At 47.1% G+C, this 24,922-nt stretch overlaps 1 protein-coding gene across 1 annotated transcript in view; it reads left to right on the top strand.

The window, feature by feature from the left end:
* The window catches only part of PRKCE (protein kinase C epsilon), a 471,868-nt gene that overhangs the window by 163,890 nt on the left and 283,056 nt on the right, over positions 1 to 24,922 (top strand). Inside the window, exon 2 of the mRNA XM_045827647.1 lies at positions 15,322 to 15,385. Coding sequence (XP_045683603.1) covers positions 15,322 to 15,385 — 64 coding nt within the window. The remainder of the gene's footprint in view (positions 1 to 15,321; positions 15,386 to 24,922) is intronic.

Here is a 24,922-nt window from a genome sequence, read left to right as displayed (position 1 = left end):
AATAGCAGCGGTGTTAGCATCAGCTCTTTTCACTTGGCCTCCGTTCCAAATCCTCTCACCCCTTTCCCGTGTCTTATCTCAGAACCCATGAGGTTGTCTGTGTGGGGACCTTGTGGCACTGCAGCCTAACAGGGCACCTTGGGTAGGGGGATCAGTCACCAGCCTCTCTCTCCAGTGCTTCCCGCAGCAGGCCCGGACCTGGGGGTGCCCCACTGCAGGCCCCTGCCCCTGCCTCCTGACAGCATTTTGGAGGTGAAGTGTTTTAATGGTCAGGGGAAGGGCACTGAATCTAGCAGAGCAACAGCAGCAGGCGAACAGGCTTCCCAGAGACAGGAAATGCCTTCATGCCAACTTCAAGCATTATTTCAGTTTTTCTACATTTTTTCCCCTTGTCACACAAACCCCACCTCATAACAAATGCAGTGAGTTAGTTCAGTGGTGCATGAAGTCAGTGTTACAACAGTGTTAATAAAAACTCTGTGTGTGTGTGTGTGTGTGTGTGTGTGTGTGAGTGAGAGAGAGAGAGAGAGAGAGAGAGAGAGAGAGAGAGAGGATGCCTTTCTGTCATCTCTTTTGAAGACACATAGAAAGCTAAAAAAAATAGCAAGCCTTTTAAAAGCCACATGTCTGTGCCGAGTGTGTGTATTTGGTGGTGGCGGTTTGGAGGGAGCAAGGAGACCAGTCAAAGTGGACCCCACCCAGGGCAGAGGTCAGGCCTCTGTGTCAAGGTCTGTTTAGATATCTGGGCATATCTCTCCTCACCTTCCCAGTCTCTGTGTGTTGGAAGGCCCCTGGGATTGGTTCTCAGCCCTCCAGTCTCATGGCTCAAACTACAGCTCCATATCCTTTATCCAAACCCCTTTGGGCCGGATATTAGCAATGCAGACTTTTGAGTATAGAAGTTAAATACGGTATATATTCCGTACATTATAGAACATGCCAGCACATTCTGGGACAACCTTTCATGAGGAAACAAATTAATATTTCTGTAGCACAATTGTATAAATATTCACACTAAGGGGAATAAATATAGACAATAAATAGCCTTGTGCCAGATTGGGTCAGGGTTTGTTGCCAAACGATTTTGACCCAAACTTCAAACAAAGTTCAGTTTTCAGAGGGTTTTTTTTTTTTTTGGATGTCAGGATTGTGGGACAGGGATTTTGGATGTGTACTATGTATGTGCTAGTGAGTACCAAAATCAGATCTTCGCCTCCGACCTCTCCCCTGAATTTCAGGTCTGTGTATCTGGTTGTCCATGGTTGTCTCGGGGCTGCCTCCCGCTGAGCCCCTCTGAACCCTGCTCCTAGTCCCACTGCCCCGCTCCACGGGGTCTCCCGCCCGGCCCCGGGGGCAGCTCTGTGCTTTGCTCAGGCCAGCAGTGTCCACGCCACCCTCGCTTTACCTCACACACTGCGTCCAATCCATCGGCTATCCTTTTGGCTATAACTTCAAAATATCTTCGGAACCTAACCATTTCACATCACTTCTGCTCCTCCCGGCTCTTTCTAGCCCTCATCTTCCCTCACCTGGGTTACCATGATAACCTCTCACTTTCACCTGGATTATTGCGATAGCCTCCTTAGTGGCCTTCCTGCTTCCTCAGGTGTACCTAAGGCTTATTCTCCGCACAACGGCCAGTGCGAGCCTTTCCATGGGTAAGGCATAGCGTGTTCCCGCTCTGCTCACACTCTCCTCTGGCTCCTCATCACACTCAGAGCCAGAGCTTAAGTACTGACCGGACTGCAGTCTGCTCCCTGGCCTCATCTCCCACTGCTCCTCCCCTCACTGCTCCAGTCACACCCATCTCCCTCTGCTCCTGGCCAAGGCCAAGTCCCACTTCTGAGCCCCTGTCCTTGCTCTTGCTTCAGTCTGTTAGTGCTCCTGCTGCCCTTCCAGAAATCCGCAGGGCTGGCTCCTTTGAGTATCAGACCTTCCTTGATACATTAACAGATAAATTAACACATAGTCACTAAACCCAAACTTTGAATCCTGTCTTTTTGAACCTAAGACATGAAATACTCTAGGGGTGTCCACACTGCAGCCCAGGATGGCTGTGAATATGGCCCAACACAAATTGTAGATTTACTTAAAACATGATGAGATTTTTTTTGTGTGTGATAGCGTGTCACAATGTATTTAACGTGTGGCCCAAGGCAACTCTTCTTCAGGTGTGGCACAGAGACATCAAAAGGCTGGACACCCCTGCATGAAAACCAGCAAAAGGTTCAACATATTAGGAAAGACCTCTTAACTGAAACTAGCTTCCAGTCACCTCTACTCTGGGCAGTGAACAAGGCATGGACTCTTATAAGGATGGATATGAAAGTTTTAAACTTTATTTTCCTTTGATGTCTTTGAAAGGCTGAGGGCTTTCTTTGTGCTTGGGTTTATTTCTTCTGTTTATTTCAAACCCTGCTTCCCTTAATTAAGTAGTGATTGCAGATGGCCTTAAATTGTCCTCCCAAAGTAGATGTGAGGCCATAGACCGCCTTTTATGTGGTTTATCACACCTTACACCTGTGATGTAGCTCTTTTCTGTGTTTGTCCAAAATATCCTATGCAGATCTCACATCGGTGATGCTGGGCATGGAGTAAGGCTCTATTCGGACACTCAGAGCTTGAGCAGGACCTTCAGACCCTCTTTGCTATCCCCTTCAGAGAGCATTTCGCCTCCTAGTTCCAATGTCGGTGTGGGTTCCAGCCCAAGGGTGTCCAGTGTGTGTGTCCCGTTGCATCAGCCTGCTCACTTGGTAAGGCCTGGGACTTCGGCTGTGGTCAGTTATTCAGATGCCCAAATAGACTGCTTAATCTCACTGTTTATTGTGCCTTGGTTTCCTTACCTGTAAATGAGAGGATTGAACTATGGAATGTTCTTCAGGCAACAAGAAGTTTATTATTTAATTTAAAAAAATAAGACATTATAGTAGAAAACAGAAGTACAAAGGTTAGAAAACTGTGGATATGCACAAAGAAAACACACACCCACATTATTGCACTCCCCCACACAGAACCTTTTTCCCTTTGTTATGTACCTACCCATACATGTTGTACTTTTACAAAACTGGATTATAAACCATGTATTTATCTCACGTTTCCTCCACTTAATGCCATGTTTTGAGTATCTTTCCATGTCAGTAAGTATAATTCTACAAGATTTTTTTTCACTGTGACATGGTAGCTAATGATTTGAGTATGCCACAACTTATTTAAATAGTTTGCTATTATTGGATAATTAGTTTCTAAGTTTACACTCTTTAAAAATGCTGTAATGATCATTCTTGTATTTAAATTGTTTTTGCACATGTGTGATTTGGGATAAGTTCCCAGAAGTAGTAGAATTGCTAGGTCAAAGGATTTTGTTATTTCATGCTAAACCACTCTGTACAAATGCTGTGCCCGCTTGCACTTCGTCAGCAGTGTGTAAGAGTGCCCGTCTCTCCCCACTCTCACAGCACCGGGTAACGTCATTTAAGACGACATGTTTTTGGATTTCCCACTCAAGGTGATCTGTTTGCTTCTTTGCCTGCTCAAGACCCAATCTAAGTAACAGAAAAGGAAAAGGGGGTGGGGGTGGGGGGTAAAATTCCACAACCTCCATGTAAGCAGAAAGAAGCCATTATTAAGTTACTTCAGTGAATTTCTGTGGGTGAAAGTACAGGATAGAGTGGCAACTGGTGAAACAGTAGAGTCTGGGAGGGCCCACAACCCGTGCAGAGGGGCTGGAGCCTGGCGGAGAGCCAGCTGCTCCACAGAACCCTGAAGGGGCCCCAAGTGTGGAGACTAGAGTTAATAACCTCAAGGATCAGGAGTGAGATGTACAGCTGAAAACGTGACTCTCTGAAGATCTGTCTGTGGAACTGTAGATTCACTTCGCTGCCAAAGGACCCAGAGCCAGACCTGGACTCCCAGTGTGAAAAATTGGAAGGTTCTTTTGAGGAATGGTCTGGTGGTTTGGGGAGGACCGGCGGGGCTGATGTGGGACTCCCCTGCTGTAATGCCGGCTCCCACTCTCTAACCCTAAGGCAGATGGGCTGGTAACTGCAGACATGTGTTGCACCCATAAACCGAAACGAGAGAAAAAAGATGCTATGAGAAAGGATGCATAGAAAATAGGAAGGCATTTCTGGAAACTTAACATATTGTCAGAAACAAAAGTTCAGTGAAAGGGCTCTAAAGGAGATCTCCTAGAATATGGGTTAAAAAGTAAAAGAAATGAAAACATATATAACAAATAGTAAGAGACATAGGGATCAATCCTATTGGTCCAAGATCTTAATAATAGAAGTCTCACAGAGAAAATGGAAAAGAGGCCAATAGCAAAGAACAAATAGAAGAGTACCTCCCACCAGTTCAGTTTCATTTGGTACAATGAGTCAAAAAACACACCCAGAGACGTATCATTGTGAAATGTCAGAACACTGAGGATAAAACAAATCCTAAAACTTCTAGAGTCAAAACAAAACAAAGTCAACTACTAAGCAACAGAAAACAGACTGGCATCAGAGTCCACTGGCAATATTTATGTTAAGAGAAAGTTCCTTCCGATAATGACTTTTTTAAAACCTAGATTTCTATATCCAGCTGAACTATCACGTGTGAGAGGACAGGCATGCAAAGTCTTAGAAACGCTGGCTTCCTATGTACTCTCTTAGTTATTTCAATCAGAATGAGGAAGATGATGGATTCCCGCACCAGCCGCTGCACCCCGCAGTGCCGTGAAAAGAAGCGACGATTCTACAGCCGTGCAGCGGCCCAGAGAGCAGTTAGTCAGTGTAGGGAGTGGAAGTCTCCAGAGGGGCTAATCCTGACAGAAGAGGATCCTGGGGCAACCTGAAGATCTGAAAAAGGCAGTTGGTAGAGTGGAAAGGAAAAGGATCCATTTGAATTCGATACTAGTTATTTTCTCCATTTACTGGCACTCGGGTTGTCACATTAGGCCATTGGGGAAAAAAGAGTATGTAAAATAATTTACAAAGTCATAATTAATCAGTTTTCAGATTTTATAGCCAAGGAGTACACAAAGTGTGGAACTCAACTGCAGTTAGAGAACAGCACTGATACGTTGCATTGTTGATGGACTAACAGTAAAAACAGCAGAGACCGAGGGAGAGGCAGGCGGAGGACGGGAGGGCTGGGAGCTCTAATGTCCTGTCGTTAGAACATAGAGATCAAGGGACAGCATCTCTAGGATGTGGAAGAAGAGATTGACATTTTGAATTGCACTTCTGCAGTTGTAGAAAAGAACAGAGAAGGAACTGAGAATTGTGATGAGAATTATGGAGGGGGAAAGGGGAGGGAGATAGTGAGAAAACTAAATAAGTTGTCATCTATCATACCAGCAAAACAAGAGGGAATGTCTAACACAAGACATCAGGAAATTGAGGTATAAACTTTTTATTCAGGGCCATGGCAGTGGCTACCAGGAAAACCTAAATAGGATTGGCTTCCTCTGGGGAATAATGGGTCAGGGGATTGTTGCTTCTTATTGTATGTTCACATGTGGTCTTATTTTTTAAAACTGAATACATTATGATACTTAGTGTTGTCTGTATTTTAATGAACAAATAGCACAGAAATACGTACTCTAAAAGCAACTTTGGCTAATTATGATAGGCAAAATAAGAGGGAAAAATAGCCTTTAATTTTATTTCTCTGCTTATTTGAACTAAGTGATGATAAAGTTGATTATGACTCTTAAATGTCATGCCCTGGCTGGGTAGCTCAGTTGTTTGGAGCATTGTCCCATACACCAAATGGTTGCAGGTTCGATCCCAGTCAGAGCACATACCTCGGTTGTGGGTTCTGTCCCTGCTTGGAGCTTGTACGGGATTCAACCAGTCCATGTTTCTTTCTTACACTGATATCTCCCTCTCTCTCTCTCTCTCTCTCTCTCTCTCTCTCTCTCTCTCTCTCTCCCTCCCCCCTTTTCCCTCCCTCCCTCCCTCCCTCCCTCTCTTCCTTCCTTCCTTCCTCTCTAAAACCAATAAAAACATACCCACGGGTATGGGTTACAAGGAAATTTTAGGCTCCTATGATATTTATAAGTGTTCTTTTTCTCATAAGACATAGTTTCAAATATATGATGAGAAGTAATGGCAAATAGGACTTGATATCCATAAAAACCAGGTTACAGCAGTGTTTTCAGCTGGACGTTTATTCCCCGAGTCGGAGCCTGCAGTATATTTGTGCATCGTTGTCTGAGCTCCCGACTGCTGTGGGTTTAGTGGACTTGCAACCACGAGCTCCAGGAGGAAAATGAAGGAACTTCACTTTCTTCTTTTTTTCTTGTAAAAGTTTATCTGAGCCAAATTGATGATACATATTGGGGAGCAAGGTCTCAAATGCTCCTGAGAATAACAGGGTTTTTTAAATTTAATTTTTATTTTTTTCAATTATGGTCCACATTTGATATTATTTTGCATTAGTTCAGATGTGTACGGCGTGGTAGTTAGACAACCATATACCATACAAAGTGTTCTCCCTGGTTTTTCGGGTGCCCACCTGGCAGCACACATACTTATCACAATATTGTCAACCTGAAGGAGCTTTCCTTTCATTGTTCTGTGTCCAACAAGCAGCCCTGTCATCGTGCACGCAGCGTGAACTCCTTGAATAGCTCACGACGTGTTCTTTCCACATGATGTCCTTGAGCTGTTGCCATTTGCTGGGCAGAGTGCCAGGCCCCAAGGTGACAAGACATCAGGCTCAGAGTTGGAGAGCCCTAGTATAATCCAGGCTCCTCTCCTTCAAGCTGTGACAAGGTGGGCAAGGTACTGAAATCCCCAAGCCTCAGTTTTCTCACCTCTGAAATGGTTCAGAATAAGGATATTGCCCCCCTCACCCGGGGAACACATGTAAATGCCCAACAAAGGCTGTTCATTAGAGTTGTGTTTATTATGAAGAATAAAATAGTCTCTCTTCTTGAAAAGTTCAAGTGATTTAATAACACGTCTAATGTCTAGATTTTGAAGGTGGTCAGGAATCGGATGTCTTTGCGAGCACTCATTAATGGGGGTTCTGCTGGGTTGGACTATTATAGAGACAGAACGGTTTCTGGCTTGAAGATGAGTTTTCTGGTGGCATACTCCTGAGCTCCGCTGCTCCACGTGGATCCACACAGTCCCACTTGGAGACCTGCCGTGTGCCCAGCCACCAACCAGGAACTGTGGACCCCCTCAGAGGAGCACAGGGCTCTCTCCTAGAGGTGCTCACGGTCTGGCTGGGAAGTGATGATAATGACCAGACAACTTACGTTTATGGGACACTAGCTAGCTGTGTGCCAGGCATACCTCCATGTGCTTAAATTAAACGGTTTCATTTAATCCTCCCAACACTATGAGGCCGGTGCCCCTGACATCCTCCATTTGTGGATGAAGAAATCAAAGCAAGGGCCACGCAGCTTGTAACAGGCAGAGTTGGGATTTGAACCCAAGTAGGCTAGCTTCAGAGCCTTCCCTCTTAATCACTGCAATGTATTGGCTTAAAAAATAGGAAACATGGAATAAAATGCATACACACAAATACACCCAGTGTGAGAGACCATTGCAAAGTAAAATGCAAAGTGCAGATTGGTAGTGGGTATTTTTCACTTCAAAACGCTGGTGGTAAGTGACAGTATTTCCTGCTGTTTGCACTCATCATCTCCTCTTAGGTAGGATACACAGTCATGCACGCTCATTTCCCTGAAAGGCGATAGAAAAACTGTACTGTGACGGGGGATGCTTTGCAAACCATTACACACCCTCATTATTAGGTCTGGCACTGTTGACTGTTTTCTTGGTGCAGGAAAGCATTTGCATACACATGGAGCTATTTGTTTTTAGCCACCTCTGTCATCAGAGGGAGCTGGCTCTCTGGGTCTATTTCTGAGCCTTCGGAGAAGAGGAAGCAGGTGCTAACTTATGTTTGCTCCATTTTGTGACCTGCAGAGAGCCAGGATCTGCACGTAGGCCTCCCGCCCAGCCACCTGGGCCTTCACACGGAGACGATGGCTGCTGCCGCCCTCGGTTCCTGTGCCCTGGCTTTGGGGGCTGGGAGAGCGCCGTGTCTGCCACTTTTGAGGGACATTATTTACGATGTATCTGGTAACTGAAGCAAGCTGTTCTCTTGAGGATTGGAGGTTAGAAATACCTAGCAAAAATAAATGGCATTGACTGAAATTTTGTGACAAGGTAACTGAAGAACACAATTTCAAAAGCAAATGTCCTGAAAGAGTATAGAGTGGAGAATAAGGCCCCTTCCCTGATTCCTGGTCACCCAGTGCTGAGGCAGCCCCCATTGACCGAGACTCCTAGAGATAATCTTGGTGGAACAAGTGTGTGGAAGAATGTGTGTGTGTGTACCCCATGCACACTCCCATTTTATTCACACTGTAGCCTTGTGTAATAAACACAGGACACCTTGCCTTTTTTTCTCATTTAATATATCCCAGTGATAGTTCCATATTAGTCAGTACACTTAGATCTTTTCATTCTTTTTGTTAGGGCTTGCGTTGTGATCTATCAAATATACCACAATTTATTTAAGCAGTCCCTGATTCATGGGCATTTAGGTCCTTAAGGTCATTAAAAAGCCATTCTAGAGCATTTGGTCTAATCGCCTTGTTTTGCATATGAGGAAACTGAGATACACACACACACAAAGACAGCTTTAAAAAACTCGGCAGTCTCTCGAACCTACATGGTGGATGTGTTTTTCTCTCGATGATCATATTTTGATCACAGAAGACAGAAGAAGGTGGCTGTGCCTGGGAGTGTGTTTTGCATGTGTGGGTGGGTGGGTGTGTGAACGTGTGCCTACACAGGTAGGTGTACATTCTGTCATGTGAAGATGTACTCTTGAACAACTCTGAATGAATCCTTTTATTTTTAAAAATGGAATATGAACATTTAAATGCCCTGAGGGTGGGAAGATGATTTGTTATTTAAAGGAAAATTGTGGGGCAATCCTTACGTACGATGATGGCTATTTTTTCCTTTAAAAAAAAACAACGACTTCATTGAGGTATAATTTACATGCAGAAAAGTGCATCTATTTTCAGAGTACGGCTTAATGCAGTTTGACAAAGGTATACATTCATGTAGCCACCACCCAGTCAACATAGAAAATTTCCATCTCCCTCAAAAGTTTCTCTGTGCCTTTATTTTTTGGTTTTCTTTCTTATTTTTTTAATTGACTGTATACTTCGGTATTGTAAACTGCGATACTGACCCAATCCTCCAACGCTCCTCTGTGCCGCTGCGCACTCAGTGCCCGCCTCCACCGCCAAGAGGTCACTGATAGGCTTTTTGTCACTGAAGGCTCATTTTGCCTGTTCTACAACGTCGTAGAAGTGGCATCCATTTCTGTGGCATGTCCCAGCACTTCGCTCTTTATTGCTGAGTAAAATGCCATCATATGGACCCAGCTTGATGTGTGTATTCGTTTACCTGGGGTTTGGACATTTGGATTGTCTCCAGTATTTGGCTGATAGGAATGAAGCTGCGAAGAACATTTGTGTATGGGTGGATGGCTTTCCAAGTAAATCACCTCCAAAATTCAGTTGTGAAGATCCAGTTTAAAATCAGGCCACCCGCCCATTGAGCCAACAGGTGTAAATATGTATCGAATCCCTCCTGCGTGCTGGACATAAAAGATTCTGCTCTGCGGGGATGGACACTAAAGCCTGAATAGTATAGTTGCACTTCTGTGGAAGGTGTTTGAAAAAGAAGCAGCCTTTCTTTATGAAAGAAAGTGCTATTTTATGACAGTCGCTGCTGTTGGAAGCCTGTTGTCAGAGCGGAACCTTAAACTATTTAATATTTACTTGTGCGCCCTCTGCTTTCCAGGCAGTGAATGTACTCTACCAGTAGGGCCGGTAGCAAACTCCTCTGCAGATGAAGAGTCTGAGCTGTTAACTTCAAAACCTGCTCCCAGCAGCTGCTCGAGAGTTGCCCATGTAGTGCCTTAACATTTCGTGCTTTCCAAAGCGGGGGCCAGAAGGATGCCCGCTGCAGGAAGTTCTCCTACTCTGTCTGGCTTGCCTCTTCCATGCCAGGTGCCTCTGGGGACAGCAGCGTGCCCAAGGTGTCTCCAGTGGGGAATGGCCAGTGATAAGAGGGAGGTAGAAGTTCAGTTGCAGGTCCTCTACTTTGGAAAAGGACTCCTGAGTCTTCTCTCTCCTTCTCCTGTATACCTCCTCCTTCCTTACTCCTCACCTTCCTCCAAGTGAAAAAGGAACAGTCTATTACTTAAGACTTAGATGGTGCAACCTGGGCAGTGCAAAGCTCTCTTCACCCTTCTCATCCTTTCTGGATCCATCTTTTTCTGACCCACTCCCTGCTTTTTGCTTCCTTCTAGGCCCTGTATCTGCCAACAGAGGGAACAGGAAGCGAAACTCAAATCGGGCATGTGTGTGACCTCTGTGGGCTGTTCTGTTGCCTAGAGGTCTCCAGTGAAAGCTGAGCCTATGGTTAAGAGGAAGCTTGGCTATGAATTTCTGACCTTCTTTGCCTTGAACTTGGTCACCCCCAAAAGATATGCACGTAGATGTCTGTGGCTCCCAGTGACACGCAGCAGCAGTGCTTAAGTTGCAAACTTGGTGGGGTGCTAGCCCAGTGGTCAGGGTTCTCGCTGGGCAGGTGTGGTGTGGTGACAGAAATACTGGGCTGAGAGGGTCAGGAGCTGGGGGTGCCCCTCACCTCCAGGCTCCCCAGCTGCAGGGGACTCATTCAGGTGAATGGTGTCCCCTGGATTTGGGTGGTGGTGTGTTATCACCATATTGGCTAGTTCTGTGCCTGAATTTCAGCGTTCTCTTACATACAATGGTACTAATAATACTTGCTATCTTACAGATTAATTATGAGGAAGACATAAAATAAAGTGTGTGGAGGGCTTTATGAATGGTCGGATACCACCCCCACCCCCGCCCCCAGAAAAGTGCCTGTGAGTGTTGTTGCTTTCCAGGGAGTTCTTTGTCATGGGCCCATGACTGCTTGGGCCTTGTTCTTAACTCAAATGAATGGAGCTCTCAGACCAGACCTTTTCCAAGGGTGGGGGGAGGGCCGAAGTCTGGGAGGCAGTGCTCTGCTTTAAACTGATCTGGCTGGGAAGCCAGTTGCTTACACCTGAGAAGGAGATGAACCCACAGAGGCGTAGGGGAAGGAGAACCCCGGGACCGGGCTGCTGGGGAAGGCTGGAGGGCCAGGCAGGGCTGGAGTTGGGAGCTCTGTTACAGTCATCTCTCCTGCATGCTCCAGGCAGCCCTGGGTGGGGAATCCAGCTTAAAGCTCTCCGAGGCCCAGTTTGCCCATCCGAAAAGTAGGGGCTATTGCTGGCCTCACAGGAGATCCCGTGAACACGGGGTCCGAGGCCCAGCAGGCGCTCAGCCTATACGTGGCCACCCTCCCCTTCTCCTTTTCTCAGGTGTGGCGCATGGCCCTCTGATGACCGGGCTAGAGCCTTTCCTGCCCTGGGTTTCCTCTGGGCTGTGTACCAAGCTTCTGCACAGTCATTAGGTATCCTGGAATAACATGTAATAATATTAACTTTGGTTGGACAAGAAATTTTTTTTTGGTTGGGGGGAAAACTTGGATATAGCGGAAAGAACATTGCCCTAAAAGGCAGGTTTGAAGACTGGCTTTTTTAATAATAACAACACCAGCAAGTACTGAGTATTTCATGCCAGGCATCACGCTAAGCACTTTACCTTGATTATTTCATTTGGCATCATGACAGCCAAATGACACAAGCCAAATGACACAATCTATTATTAACTCCATTTCATGGACACAAGACTTGAGGCAGAGAGAAGTTAGTATCATGCTTCAGGCTGCAAAGCCAGGAAGTTCACTCTTCACCACCACGAGCTGAGTATCTCCTAGGGCCAAGTGCTTTGTGTGCATGTCTCCTGGAGTTTTCATAACCACCCATTTCACAGACAAAGCGACTGAGGCCGAGGCTCAGGGAAAGGAAATAGTTGCCTGGGCTGGGAAGTGACAGAACTGGGACCCAATCCCAGTCTGACTCCAGCGACTGTGTCTCCCCCACTGTGCTACTGGGGCTTGGAAGGGAATCACAGTCAAAGGAACGGAGAGAGTAGCTGTGAAGACCCATCAAGTATGAGGTTCGAGGAGATTTGATAGAGACATTTGCATCAGAGAGAATTGGGAGGGATCTGGAGGGCAGAAGGAGCTTAGAACTGACCCCAGGATTGACTGGGAGGCGGGAGGAGGCCTGCTTTTGTGTAGTGCCAGCTGCCTGGTGGTGATGTCCACTGACAGCCTCCTGGGGCAGCTCAGGGCTGGGCACCTACATTGCTGCATTGTCCGGGCCTCATAATTGTGAGCAGATGATTCTGTGATGAAGCTAAGTTGGCCAGGAGGTTGCACGACTCTTCCACCACCTTTTGTACCTGATAACCCCTGCGCTCATCTGCATTGGAGGTGCACCACCCTAGATGGGTTCTCAGAGCCTCCTCAGTCCGCTGGCTGCAGCTCAGCTGGCTCTCCGTGGCCATCTGCCCCGGCTGCAAAGCTCTCTGTTGCTTTTGGCATGTTTAATAGCTTAATTTCTATTTCTCTGCTTGGAAACACAGTTCACCAGCATTGAAGCAGCAGTGGGTGCTAAAATGGTTTCTGATTGCTATCTTGAATGTTAATATCCTAATACATTTTATCATCAATGACCCGTCCCCTTGGCCACCAGCTCTCACTCCCCTCTTGCAAAGATAGGCACGCAGCCTGCCTTGGATCTGCCTCGCAGCCCATCTCATTCCTCCACTGCCTCCCCCCTGCCTCTCGCAGATAGCATTGTACTTCGCCAAGGAAGTCCACAGTCGTGGGAAATCTCTGACTTAGAGGGTGTGAGAAAGCGTTTCATTTTGCCGGCAGGGTTTAATAGGGATGATCTAATCTCTACAAGGCATACATTATTTAAATTCCATGCTTTTGGACAAGGGGGCCCCTGATAATTTTGAAATGTGGCAGGGACGGGATTCTGGTTTGGCTCTGATTGGCAGAGCCTGCTGTTGTTGGTTTTCCTGTTTGCAGTTCAGTGCAGGGGCCGGCTGATGCTTGTGGCCAGGGGTGAGGGCACAGTACCAGTGGTGAGGGCGCAGTACTAGGGGTAAGGGTGCTGGAGAACATTTTCTTCACTAAGAGATCTAAACTCACAGACTCTGGGGGCAGAAGGAATGGGGAGAGTCATCTTAGGGCTGTAGCCAGTTTGTTAAGTGGTTTGCATCTGCATATCAAGCTGGAGATCCCAGGTACAGGGCTCCTGTGGGCCACCTGAGAGCCCTGCCCCTCTCCACTCCAGCACCTGAAGTGGGGAGGGGCAGGGGCCTCACCCAGCGGGCCTTGAAGACCCCTGTTGATGAAAGGGGATTTTTGAGGGATGCCGTAAGCATTCTCAACCACGAAAGGCTGAGTCTGGAATAAAGCAGAGTTGGCGAACGGCTCTGGGAACTGGGCTGTGAGTGGAGTGAGCATGGCGCTGGGGTGGGGTTCTGGGGATTGTCAGCTCAGGCTGCGCTTTTTCCTGCCCAGGGAGCGTGTACTGTTCGTGGCACAGCTGCCTCTCTTTTCCTCTTACCTCATCGGAATGTCACTTTGGTGCAGGTTACCTGCCTTCCTTCCTACCAGGGATGGGGCCTTGGAGGAGTGAACGATCCCAGAATGGGCTCTGGAAGTTCTGAACCCGGAGTCTTTTCCCCTTTCCTCAAATGTTTATTGGATGTCTCCGACCAACAGACAGTGAGCTAAGCACTAAGGATGCAGATGGGGTTCTCACGCTCTCTGTCTAGCAGAGGAGATAGGCATGTGGACCGTGGAGCACAGTTGAATAGGAGCTGTGGTTAAGATATGTGTGTGTACTGTGGGAACACATGTGAGGGGTAGTTGAGTCTTACTGGGAATATCTGGGAAGGCTTCAGAGAGGAGGCCATAATCGACCTGGACCTTGAAGGAGGAGGAGGTATTCACCAGAATGACCCTTCCTAAGTCCCGCTTGCTAACAGTGTGCCCGCTCTTTGTAGGTGACAGTGAAAGAGAAAAGGAGTAGTGGCCCCAGCAAGAAATTTGCAGCTCATTGGGGAGACAAGCATGGCACATATAAGCCAATTAAAGCCCTGTATGGGCAGATGGGATTGTGGGGGTGGGGGTAGGCAACTGGGGGCATTCGGTGACCTGCGGTTTCCAGAATTACTGCTCTCTCATGAGGACAGTTTCTGTTAGCACAGTTTAGACCTTGCAAAGATAGCACGACTACAAAGAGGCCCAGCCCCTCCGGCTTTTCTTCCATCAGAGGGTTGCATCAGCCTGGTTGTGTATGGTAGTGCTTAGCTGGATTTGGAGGTTGGGGGTGGGAGTGAGGGTGAGCACAAGAGGTCAGTGGTAGGACTTCAGCGATATAGTCTCTCTCCACAACCCTGATAGAATCTGGACTTTGCAAAAATGCATGTGCCAATACACAGCCTGAGCCTGGGGTTCCTTTGCTCTCCTGCAAGCACCATGCGTGTTCTCAGCCTTTGCTTATGCTGTTACTTCCACCATGAATGCCTTCCCTTCCTTCCTGCACAAAGTCTTCCCAGACTGCTCTTCTACATGGATTTCAGGCTCACCAGACTCAGTTATTCCATCCCTCATCGTGAAGCTGGGCTCAGCACTGTTCTCTGTTTTTGAACTCCCCCACGAGACTGCAAACACTTTGAGAGCAGGAGCGGTATTGTTTAGTATAAAAAAAACTAAGTTTCTTTACACTGTTTGGGCAGAACCTCAGCATTGCCACTTCCTTTGGAACCTGGAGCACAGCTTTCTTAACTGTGAAATGGGGTGACACAGAGTTTCTCAGTGTGACACTGTTGGCATTTGGGCTGGGTCATTCTTTGTGGCGGGGGCTGTCCTGTGTGCTGTAGGACATTTGGTAGCGTCCTTGGCCTCCACCCAGTAGATGCCAGTAGCAGCACTCCCTCTCCAGCCATGACAGTAAAAAATGTCCCTTGACATTTTTATGTCCCCCAAATGCCCCCTGCAGCAAGTGTCCCCTGGGCCAGGTTTCCCTTGTATAGCAATATTGCTTCTGGTGCAGAACCCCTGGGGTGACCCACCTGCTGGGGATGCATCAGACCTCCTAGGACAGCATCCAGATCCTCACAGATAGTCTGTAAACGTGGATTCTCCTTTGCTTCCCTCGTTCACCTGCCGCTTGACACTCCGCAGGTTGATGAGTTGAATGCAGCTGTGACTCCAGGTTTTTGCAGTTTGGGGTGGAAATGTCATGGATCTCTTGGGTTGCCCCCACAACACACTAACAGAGTCACTGTCATTTTCTTAATTGCAGATTGATCTGGAGCCAGAAGGCAGAGTGTATGTGATCATCGATCTTTCGGGGTCATCGGGTGAAGGTAGGAGAGAGTGACCTCAGCCTTGTTCGCCTCCACTGACGCTTTGTCTCCTGGGCTCTCCCTCCCCTCCTTGGCTGGGGTATTTTACAGTGACATTTAATTAACTGGCACCCTTTAAAGCAAAAGGTTATTTTGAAGATGCTTATGCCTGTGTACCAAAAGGGACTAGCCATCTGTTAACTTCGGTGGAGCAGAGGGAGTATTTGCGACTTACCAAGCGAGGCCAATGAAACAGGCGTTCCCGCACCCTCGTGCGCCAGGCAGGCTTTGGGGAGCGGGGAGCGCCAGCCTCTCCCCGGAGGCTCCCGTGGGGTTTGTGTGTGGGGGTGGGGGTGGGGGAAGTAAAACCAGTTGGTCTAACGGTATTCAGAAATAAAACAAATAAGGTGTCAAATTTCAGAATCTTATTTCTGTAGAGCTTTTATAGAAGTGTTACTTTTTTTTTAACCAGGTCTGGGAGGAAAAGTCCTACTCTTAGAAATACTGGGGTGAGGGACCGTCTGCGCCCACTGGCTGATTACACGGGGCATAGATGTTCTCGGATAGTTGGATTTTTCTTCCTCCTTCTCACGCCCTCCGCCATCGATCCTGTCTTTGCCCTCTTACTGGTCTTAAGAGCTTGCGGGCTGGTGAGGACTGAGCAGCCGGGGTAAAGGGAAGGAGAGACAATAAAACCTGACCACGTGGGAACAGGGATATGGTGGCAGGTTGGGAATTAGGACTGAAATTTAGTTATTGGGACCGTCTTTCTTCTCCTCCTCTCTGCAGGCAGCGGGATGGAACAGCTGGGTTTCATGTCACGGCAGAAAGATTAGAGGACCACGGCTGGTTCTTGGCAATGAGAACAAATGGGGTTTTAGGGACTGTGGCCCAAAGGGAAGGAAACAGCTCACTTAAGCCCTGGCTGGTGGATTTGGACTATTTACAGCATCTCCCCTGGATACTGGGGATTACAAGTCACAACCCCAGATGGTCTCCCTGACTTTAGGGAGACCTAAGCTCTAGTCTTAGGTTTGGTAATGGGAGGAGAGCATCTGTGAGCAAATTCAGAAGAGGTGGTTGGATGGTGCCCTTGACAGTGGTGCTTGATGATTTTCACCTGGCTGATTCATCCCCAGTTTCAACACGTATTCAGAATAATTCAGTAATTCAATTGTGTATACATGGGGCTTATAATAGAGTTTGGCTCTCTTTTAATCGCAATTATTTGGCATGGGTTTAAAACTTTAGACATCCTGCTAAAGTCGGTCTCTTCAATTTTCTGCTCTTTGTTGTAATTACAGTTTGGTGTTTCCAACCTTACTTCTCTACTCACAGCTCAGAAAATCCCAGAATAGAATCTGTTGTAGAAGTTTTGGGGATCCAGCAGCATTTAGTGTGAACTATGTGAAATGTACAAAGGGGCCTAAAGAATGATAAAATGAACACCAGTGTACCCACGACCCAGGTTAAGAAATAAAGCACTCAGTAAGTTGAAACCTTGCATTGCTTTTAACCAAACACATGATCTCAAGTCCACCAGACTTAATAGCACATACTTTCGGTCCGTGCTTGGGCATCTGGATATGCTGAGGGCTGACTTAGCTTTTGACTATGCAAGTGGTCAGCACCCCTTACCCCCTTTTGTTCATGGGTCAACTGTACAGATATATCTCGTTTTGTCACGCTTTGCTTTATTGTGCTTCATAGAGGTTGATTTTTAAAGAAAAAAACAAATTGAAAGAAAGACTCTCCACCAGCAAAAAGATTACAGCTCACTTGATTGCGGTGGTCTGGAACCGAACCCATCATATCTGTATATGTCTGTATGCAGTGGCCTCCTAATTGTAGACACCGGTGAAACATTTGATGAGCCAACTCGGCCCCCTTTTTTCCTTACATAATCTGTATGCAATGAGATAATTAATTAAGTGTATATTTTCAGTGCCAAGATGCTGGGCAACCAATGGGAGACTTGGGTTTTTGAAAAGATTAATGATGTGCAAAATTACAGAAGACATCCTTTTTTTTTTTACATTAGAAGGAAAGGATATGGACAAATGAATGAATAAATAAATTAAAAGCAATTGATTTTTCTTCTTCTTGCTTCTATGGCTTATTGTATGTGAATTCCCAAAGCAATTTTCATTGGGCTGAATTCTTAGTTTGCTTTTTTAAAAAATCTCCTTCATCTAAAAAAATGGAGAAATGACGAAAAATTCAGAAATGCTGACACGCCAGATTCTGTAGAATACTAGCATGTGCTGCTCTGAAGACAAGGAGACATTTTCTGCTCTTGTTTTCTCGCTCTTGGTGGATTTGGGATTCTTTCTCTGGATGGTGGGAGGACTTCCGATGATCTCTTCCTAAAAGCTGATCTTGTGGGGCTCTGTTTGTGTTCTACGCGTCTGTTCTCCTGGTCCTGCTGCTGGGACTTTGCGGGCTCCTGGTCCAGATGCAGGTTTGTTTTTGGAAGGGTTGGGAGGGCAGGGAGAGGAGTAAGGATGCATAGCCAACATTTTGTTTGTTCCCTGCGCTGCATGAGAATGGTCCAGTGGGAAAATGGTATCACAGCTAGTTCATGGACATCCATAGATTCTTCTCTAAGTTCCCTTCTTTAGTGAAAAGACCTAACTTCGTGTCCTCAAAAGGAAGAAAAGAGTTGAAATGAGGAATAGCTGATGTTTTCACCACTCTATTCTCCCATCAAGCATCCCTTCCAATGCTGGGTCCCATCAATGGAAAAAATATACTTAATCGAATTTGCAATAAACTTCACAACATTGTGGGGCTGAGATGGTATGAGTATACTGCCTTCTTTTAGGATGCGTCAGAGGAGTCTTTCTCTTGCTAACACACTGCAGAAAGCCTGGATGTTGACGTCTGCTTGAGTTGGAGCTAATGTGATTTCTAACTGTCTAATAAAATTGCACTGCTTGCATGTCCTGTGCAGTTCAGCATAATGGGATTTGATCAGTGTATGCTTTGTCTAAACCAGGAAACCTAACCCCAGATGTTAGGGGTCAGGCTGGATGATGGCTAAGGTCATCTCCGGTCACGTGATTTTGTCCTTTGGTGTAATTTGAATAGACACCTACAAGAGCTCAAGGCTGGGGGTTGGCTAATATCTGTAGCAGGTGGAAGGGGCTGAAAGAAAGGTAGGTCCTGTGTGAGGCACTTTCCATTATCCCAAGTAGAAAACCTTTTTGGAAGGCTTGTGTGCAATCCTCCAGTCTCAGGTGCTTCTGAGTGTTTTTTGCTTTTATCATCAGTAATGACCACGTGGCTTCCTGGTAAACATGGCACTGCAGGTTCACCAGAGGCTTAAATCAGAGCATAATTAGCCCAGGTAGCAGAAGCGTAAACAGCAATGTAATTCTCAAACGAGCCAACTGTTGTTCCCTGCTGTGCACTATAGTTAGTGTTTCTTCCTTTGTTGTGATGTAATTTGTCTGTGTTTTCCATTCTTGATAATAATAGGACACTGCACCCTGATGTGCAGGCTCCCAGAGGAGGGGCAATTAGTCTGGCCTGGGACTTTCTAGACTCTTCCTTCCCTGCCTTCCACCCAGGTGTTGTGCTCACCTAGGGGAGGTCTTCAGAGTATAAGCCAACAATGGAAAGAACAAGAAGTAGGCCTTACTGGAATGTTTGGATCACCAAACTGTTTCTTCAGTAAAATGAAGAAGATACAAAATCATTCGAATGGTTTTTTGCAACACAGGCATCAGAAATAATGCTGTTAAGTCAGGTTCTGGAGTGATTATGTATTGCGGAAGCAGAAGATGTGGAGCAGGGAGTGGGATCCCCCACTTCCTCCCCTTCTTTCTGCAGCCACGTGCCACAGAAAGCATTTAGTCTCCCTTCTGGAATTGGCAGCAGACAGAGCGGAAAAAGCACAGGAGTTCTCCCATCCTGAATTTAAATCCTGGCTCTAGTGCTTACCAGTTTAGAGCTTCAGATTTCTCACCCGTACATGGGGATGGTCATACCCAGGATAGGTACCGTGTATGATAGGATTGCTATAAGAAAGTGCCTCAGTACAGTGCCCTCTCGTATAGGAGATGCTCAATAAATGCCCAAAGGCCCTGCAGACCTGCGGGCAGGGAGGTGGGGATAGCTCTGGCCCAGTGGCCCTGAAGGCACAGCAGGCAGGTTCAGAGAAGTAGAACAGTTCAGAGAAATAGTTTGAGGGCAGGTTTCTGGTCTTGGGACATGTATGTTCAAATGGTCCAAGAACAGAGCAAGGTGACCAAGAGGTCGTCTGCAGACTGACACATCTGGCAGGGGCTATGGGATTGCTTTCTGCAGCATTCACACCTTGCCGTAGTATTGCCCCATTCCCTCCCTCACTCCTCCCCTCCCTCCCTCTCTCCCCCCCCTTCTCCCCTCCCTCCCTCTCTCCCCTCTCCTTCCCCCAGTGAAGGATTCCCCAGAAATATATTCTCGAGCTTGTTTGTGTCCTGTGGCCCTTGATGTCAGAAACGTCTCCTGGTCAGAGTCTGGGCCGTGGCTTCCCTTTCTCAGCGCAGACTGAGAACATGTGGTCCCCACACCCTCACGGGCCCTGGGTAAAAACCCTTCTTCTGTTTGAAGACTGTTATTAAATCTCTCCTCTTCAGGCTGAATCCATCAAATCCCTTAACTTTTCCGACGGCCTAGTTTAGAAATCTTAACTCATCTTGGCGGCTCTTTTGAACTTTTTTCAAGTTGCACAGACAGACAGACAGACACCATCAAAACAGCTTCGCTCCATTCTGAAATGATAATGTGTGCAGATCAAGTGCCTGACAGTACGACTTCCATGCGGGAGGTGGTGACATTGAGAGGTCAGGTGATGTGCTCGAGGCCGCAGGGTTGACGACTTGGCCCTGCTGGGCCCAGACCGCAGGCCGTGGTTCCGTGCCCTGTGCTAGCTCACGGCCGATAATGAGTTTGCTCACAGGGCAAAGACTTCCCTGCTGTTCTTTTTATTTTAATTCTTTTCTCCAGCAAGCTTTTTACAGAACTATAAAGCTAAAGTTATTAGCTTTGAACCCAAAGGTGACGCAGAGAGTCTCATTCATTAAAAAAAAAAGCAGATCTTTTTTCCACTCTCTTAGAAGTGGAAATGCTCTTGGTCCCAGGTTGGGAGTGGTCAGCTGCTTCTAGGGCTCCCTGAAAGGTGGCTCGACCCTGGGTATTGGTCCTCACCCAGACCCGCCTCTCCTCCCTGCAGCTCAGTCATCTTCCTTGTGTCCATTGCAAGCGTCAGAGCACTGCCCGCAAGACTAAAATAGAGGGCGAGGACTTCTTGAATCTCGGCCTCAACCAGTGGGCAGTATCTTTCTAGAAAACATCCCTTAGTTCCCAGAGTCCCACTGAAGCTTCAGTTGATAATATTACCTTTTTCCTTCAAAATTCTACATTATTTAATCCAATGCCTTCTGGTTATCAGACAGAAAGAACCATTTGTTGAAATGAACAGTAGTCACCCATGCACTTCAACACGCGTGCCCAGCTGGGTGCGCGTCCTGGGTTTGGGGAGGGGGAAGCAGGGAGGGAGGTGGAGAATGAGGGATGGCCTTGGCAGGAACACATGGCCTCGCTTCAGGAAGCTTGCAGTCAAATTAGCGATCCAGAACTTGCAGGAGAAAAGCACTAGAGAATGTATCATGCCAGGCAGCATGATATAGAGTGCTCAACGGGCTGTTACCAGAAGCTCTTTAAATGGGGATAAATCAGGGCTGGAAAAACTCAGGAAAACTTCAGGGGAGAAGCAGGGCTTGGGCTGAAAGGGAAAGGTAGGTAGACTGGATTGACAGGGAGACGTGGGGAGGCCATCCTGAGCAGAGGGACTGTGGCATCCCTGTCAAAGACAGCTTTGACGCTCTCATTTTTAGATAGAGCTGGATAGACACGATAAATTAAAGAGCTGCGATTTGTGTTCTCTGGGAGCTTTCAAACAAAGACAGTCATCAGTGTTGCAGACAGAAATTTTCACGCTATGCCAACGAGAAAATGAAATGTCTTCAATGATTAAGCTGTGTTTGAAGGGGAAGCAGTTTTTCCTGGACCTGTTTTCATGGTCAAGGCCTCTCATCTACCTTGGCCCCAGAGGAGGGGGAATGTTCTAGGTCAAGTTTGGTCAAGTCTGAGACATTGAGTAGAGCACATTTCATAAGCACGGGGCGTAGGTGATTAGAAGGTCAAGCCCTGGTACAGATACCCCTATGCAGTCTTTGCCCCACACTCTCTCCTCCCTCAGCAATCTTGCGGAATCCCGTGGTAAGCACTCTGCCACCCGCAGCATTCTCCTCCTCTCCAGCCTGTCGAGCTAGTGTCCTGGCACCAAGCCCTGATACTCCCACTCTTTCTCTCTTTTCAAGTTCTGTTCAGTCTCTAATGAGAAACATTGCTTGAGAGGTTAAAGAGACTCCTCCACCTTCCCAAACAGCAGACTTCAAAGTCAGACACCAGCTCCAAGATGCTCATAGGTCTCCATCCTGTGGGGTGCCTTGGGCAATGAGATCCTGGTCTGGCCCACCCCACGGGCTCCCCATACGGGAATGGACCTGTGGGATTCTCTGGGAGCATTCAGAGAGACGCAGCCTCAGTGCTCAATAGGAGTGAAAATAATAAAGTCCAGGTGTTCAAAAACATTGATCTTGCAAAGTGTACCCCACATTCCCCTCAGCATAGCTGCTTGCTACTGATACTCAGGCCCAGGGAGCTGGCCCCTCAGTCTCCAGATTTTTGGCTCTATCTATTGTCCTGATGAAATCAATGCTTGTTCCTAGAAGTGACCCTGTGCACCAGATGTGACCAGGGCGGTCAGCTTGAAAGCAGTGAGCACTAAACCTCCATCAAGGGGTTTATAATGTCACAAAGAGACAATGCTAAAGTACTTGAGAAATAAGCCAAGAAACCCTCATTTCCTTCCAAATAGGCTCTAGAGGCACAGCAGTTCCTCTGAAGTGAATTACCCATGGATAACAGCACCAAATGGCAACCATTAGCAGATGAAAAACAGTCGAGTCCTGAGTGTTTGGAGAACAGAGCTCTTTAGGATCACTCCCACAGCCTCCTTCCCCTCTGCCATTATGGGAGCACGGATCTGTATTGTCTCTTGTCTTGTGTGCCTATTTTCCTAATAAAGTAATTGAATAAGGAATAGTCATATTGAAGGAATGAACTTACAAAAAGGGCGGGTTTATAACAGATCCTTAGTCAAGGAGTGAGCCCCGCGTTTCCTGGCCCCCCGGTCCATCTTTGCGGTCTTGGTGTAAATCATTTCCGTGTCTTATCAAGAAGACTGTTTTTGGACATTCATGTTTGTAGCTCACAGATCATCCTGGGTCAAAGTGGCCTGTAATTGAATCATTTACTCCCATTGATATCCTCGTGATTTGGCTTAAAACAAAAGTGTATTTCCATTCATCTAACCTAATTTAGAGAGTTGTCCTTTAGGACCAATTACTTTATCCTTTATCCAGTTGAAATTGGCCAGTGTTGACAGTCTTATTGATTTTCCTTATTACCTAGCTTTGTTGATACATTCAATTTTCACAAACCAAGTGCATTCACCATCTTACTTGAGCTGCCACCGCCGGGGCTTTCATCTTCCTCCTTTACTGTAAACCCTGGGTGTGCGCTTGTGGGGGCCTGTGAGGGTGGGTGCATTTGCCTATGTACACACAGATGAGCATGAATGTCTCTGATGCACCTGTTCTCTCTCTCCTCCGGTCAGTGTCCTTCATTGGAAACATCACTTAGTTGCCTATCTAAGATCTACTAGGCCCTGCAAGTAGAGGGCTTATAGCATGGTCCCTGCAGTATACTCTTACAGAAGGAGGTGAGCAGTGGGCCAGTAAACACAACGCAACCGTGTGTTTCACATGTTGGTCGAACAGGGTTCAGTGGGACCACCAAGGAGTCTCCCTCCCACTCGGGGGGGTAGGCAATCCGTAAGTGACATCCACCAACACTTCCACATGTCCTTGTCAGCTCCCCGCACCAACCTGAAAGGCAGGTAATAACAGGTATCCCCTTTCCTTGGGCAAGGAAACAGAGCCACTGTCCACTGAAGAGACATCCAATCAAAAAATTAAAGTGGACTAGAACTTAATTGACCAATATTTGAACTTTTCAGAAATATCTCTGATTTGTATAGTTGTTTATTCAGTACATAGCTATTGGGTACCTATGCCAGTTACTGTTGTCAGTGCTAAGGACACAGAAGCAAACGATATAAATAGAAATCTTGGCCCTTGGGGGCCATTCATTCTAGTGGAGATTGGACACGCGGTGTGTGTGTGTGTGTGCACACGCATGTGTACAGGGGGCTTTCTCGACAAACCTATGTACCACACTGGGAATAGGAGTTGTCTCCGGGGAAGAGAAGGGGTGGATTTAGAAAGGAGGCAGCCTTTCTTGTCAATGACTGTAATCTTGTTTTTCTTTCCCATGTATGTGCATGAGCTATTAAAACAATTACTTAGAAATTTTGAAAAAAAATTAATTAGGTGGGAATGTGACAATTCCCATACACACAGTGACAGTGACTTGCCCATAGCTAGAGGCTGTGACAGGCTCCAGAAGAACTGTCAGAGGGGGACAATCCATCAAACCCGCAGAACAACACAATGAAGGGCAGGGAGCTCGAAGACTGATGCTCTGCATTGCCCCGCAGACACCTCTGCTTTGTGTGGGGTACGAGGAAATTCGGGGTTCCCTCAGATTGTGCCTGTCCCTGAGGACTGACTGACTGCTCCCATATGGAGACGCAGTGGGGCGCGGGTAGCTGGCCCATGGAGTGGGTAGGGAGTGACTGATGCAGGAACAGCGTTTACTCCAGGGAGCCGCTTGCCTCTGTGAGCCGCTGCTGAGAGCCTCATGTCTCCTCGGGTGGACAGCCCCACTGTGGCATTCTCTGCTGGCCCCAGACAGCGCTCTCCAGCATGTAGGGTCAGCTGCTACTTGAACCAGCCTTGGTCATCTCCACAGACGGAGTGGCTTCACCAGCTGGGGTACCTTCTGCCCAGCTGAGGAGGGCAAACCAGCTGCCCGTGGGTTATTCCTACTCTCCAAAATGTGTTTTTGGGCATTGAAAATCATTGTGATGTGTAGTTCAGGGGCTGCCACTATTAGCCAGGTGTGAGTTCATTTAGAATTGACAGGAAGAGTGAACGCAGGAGACATTGAGTTCACTTTCAGGTGTTGCAACTAGGATTTCCTAGACACCTCCATTGTAGTTCCTTCTCCACAATTAGCTAATTGCTCAATTTACTGATTAATTGAGCAAACATATCCTGAGAATCTGTTGTGTGCCAGGCACCATGCTAAGAGCTAGAGGAACAAAGATGAAAAAGAGCCAGGCCCTGCACTCCAGGAGCTCCCAAACTAGGACATGGCTGCCCCAAGCCATCTACTCCACGTGGGCCTCGGTGGCTTCCTCTGTACAGGAGGAGGATGTGAAAGTAAGTCCCCTTCTTGCACTGTAGTTCTGAGTCACAAGCAAGAGGAGTTTGCACACAAACAGACACCTGGAAGGGGGAAGTGGGAGAGCAACATTTTTAA

Source organism: Phyllostomus hastatus, unplaced genomic scaffold (assembly GCF_019186645.2).
Source record: "Phyllostomus hastatus isolate PE091 unplaced genomic scaffold, TTU_PhHast_1.1 phas_scaffold_78, whole genome shotgun sequence".
Taxonomy (NCBI): Eukaryota; Metazoa; Chordata; class Mammalia; order Chiroptera; family Phyllostomidae; genus Phyllostomus; species Phyllostomus hastatus.
Note: the sequence above shows the minus strand (reverse complement) of the source record. Positions and strands in the feature narration are given on the sequence as shown.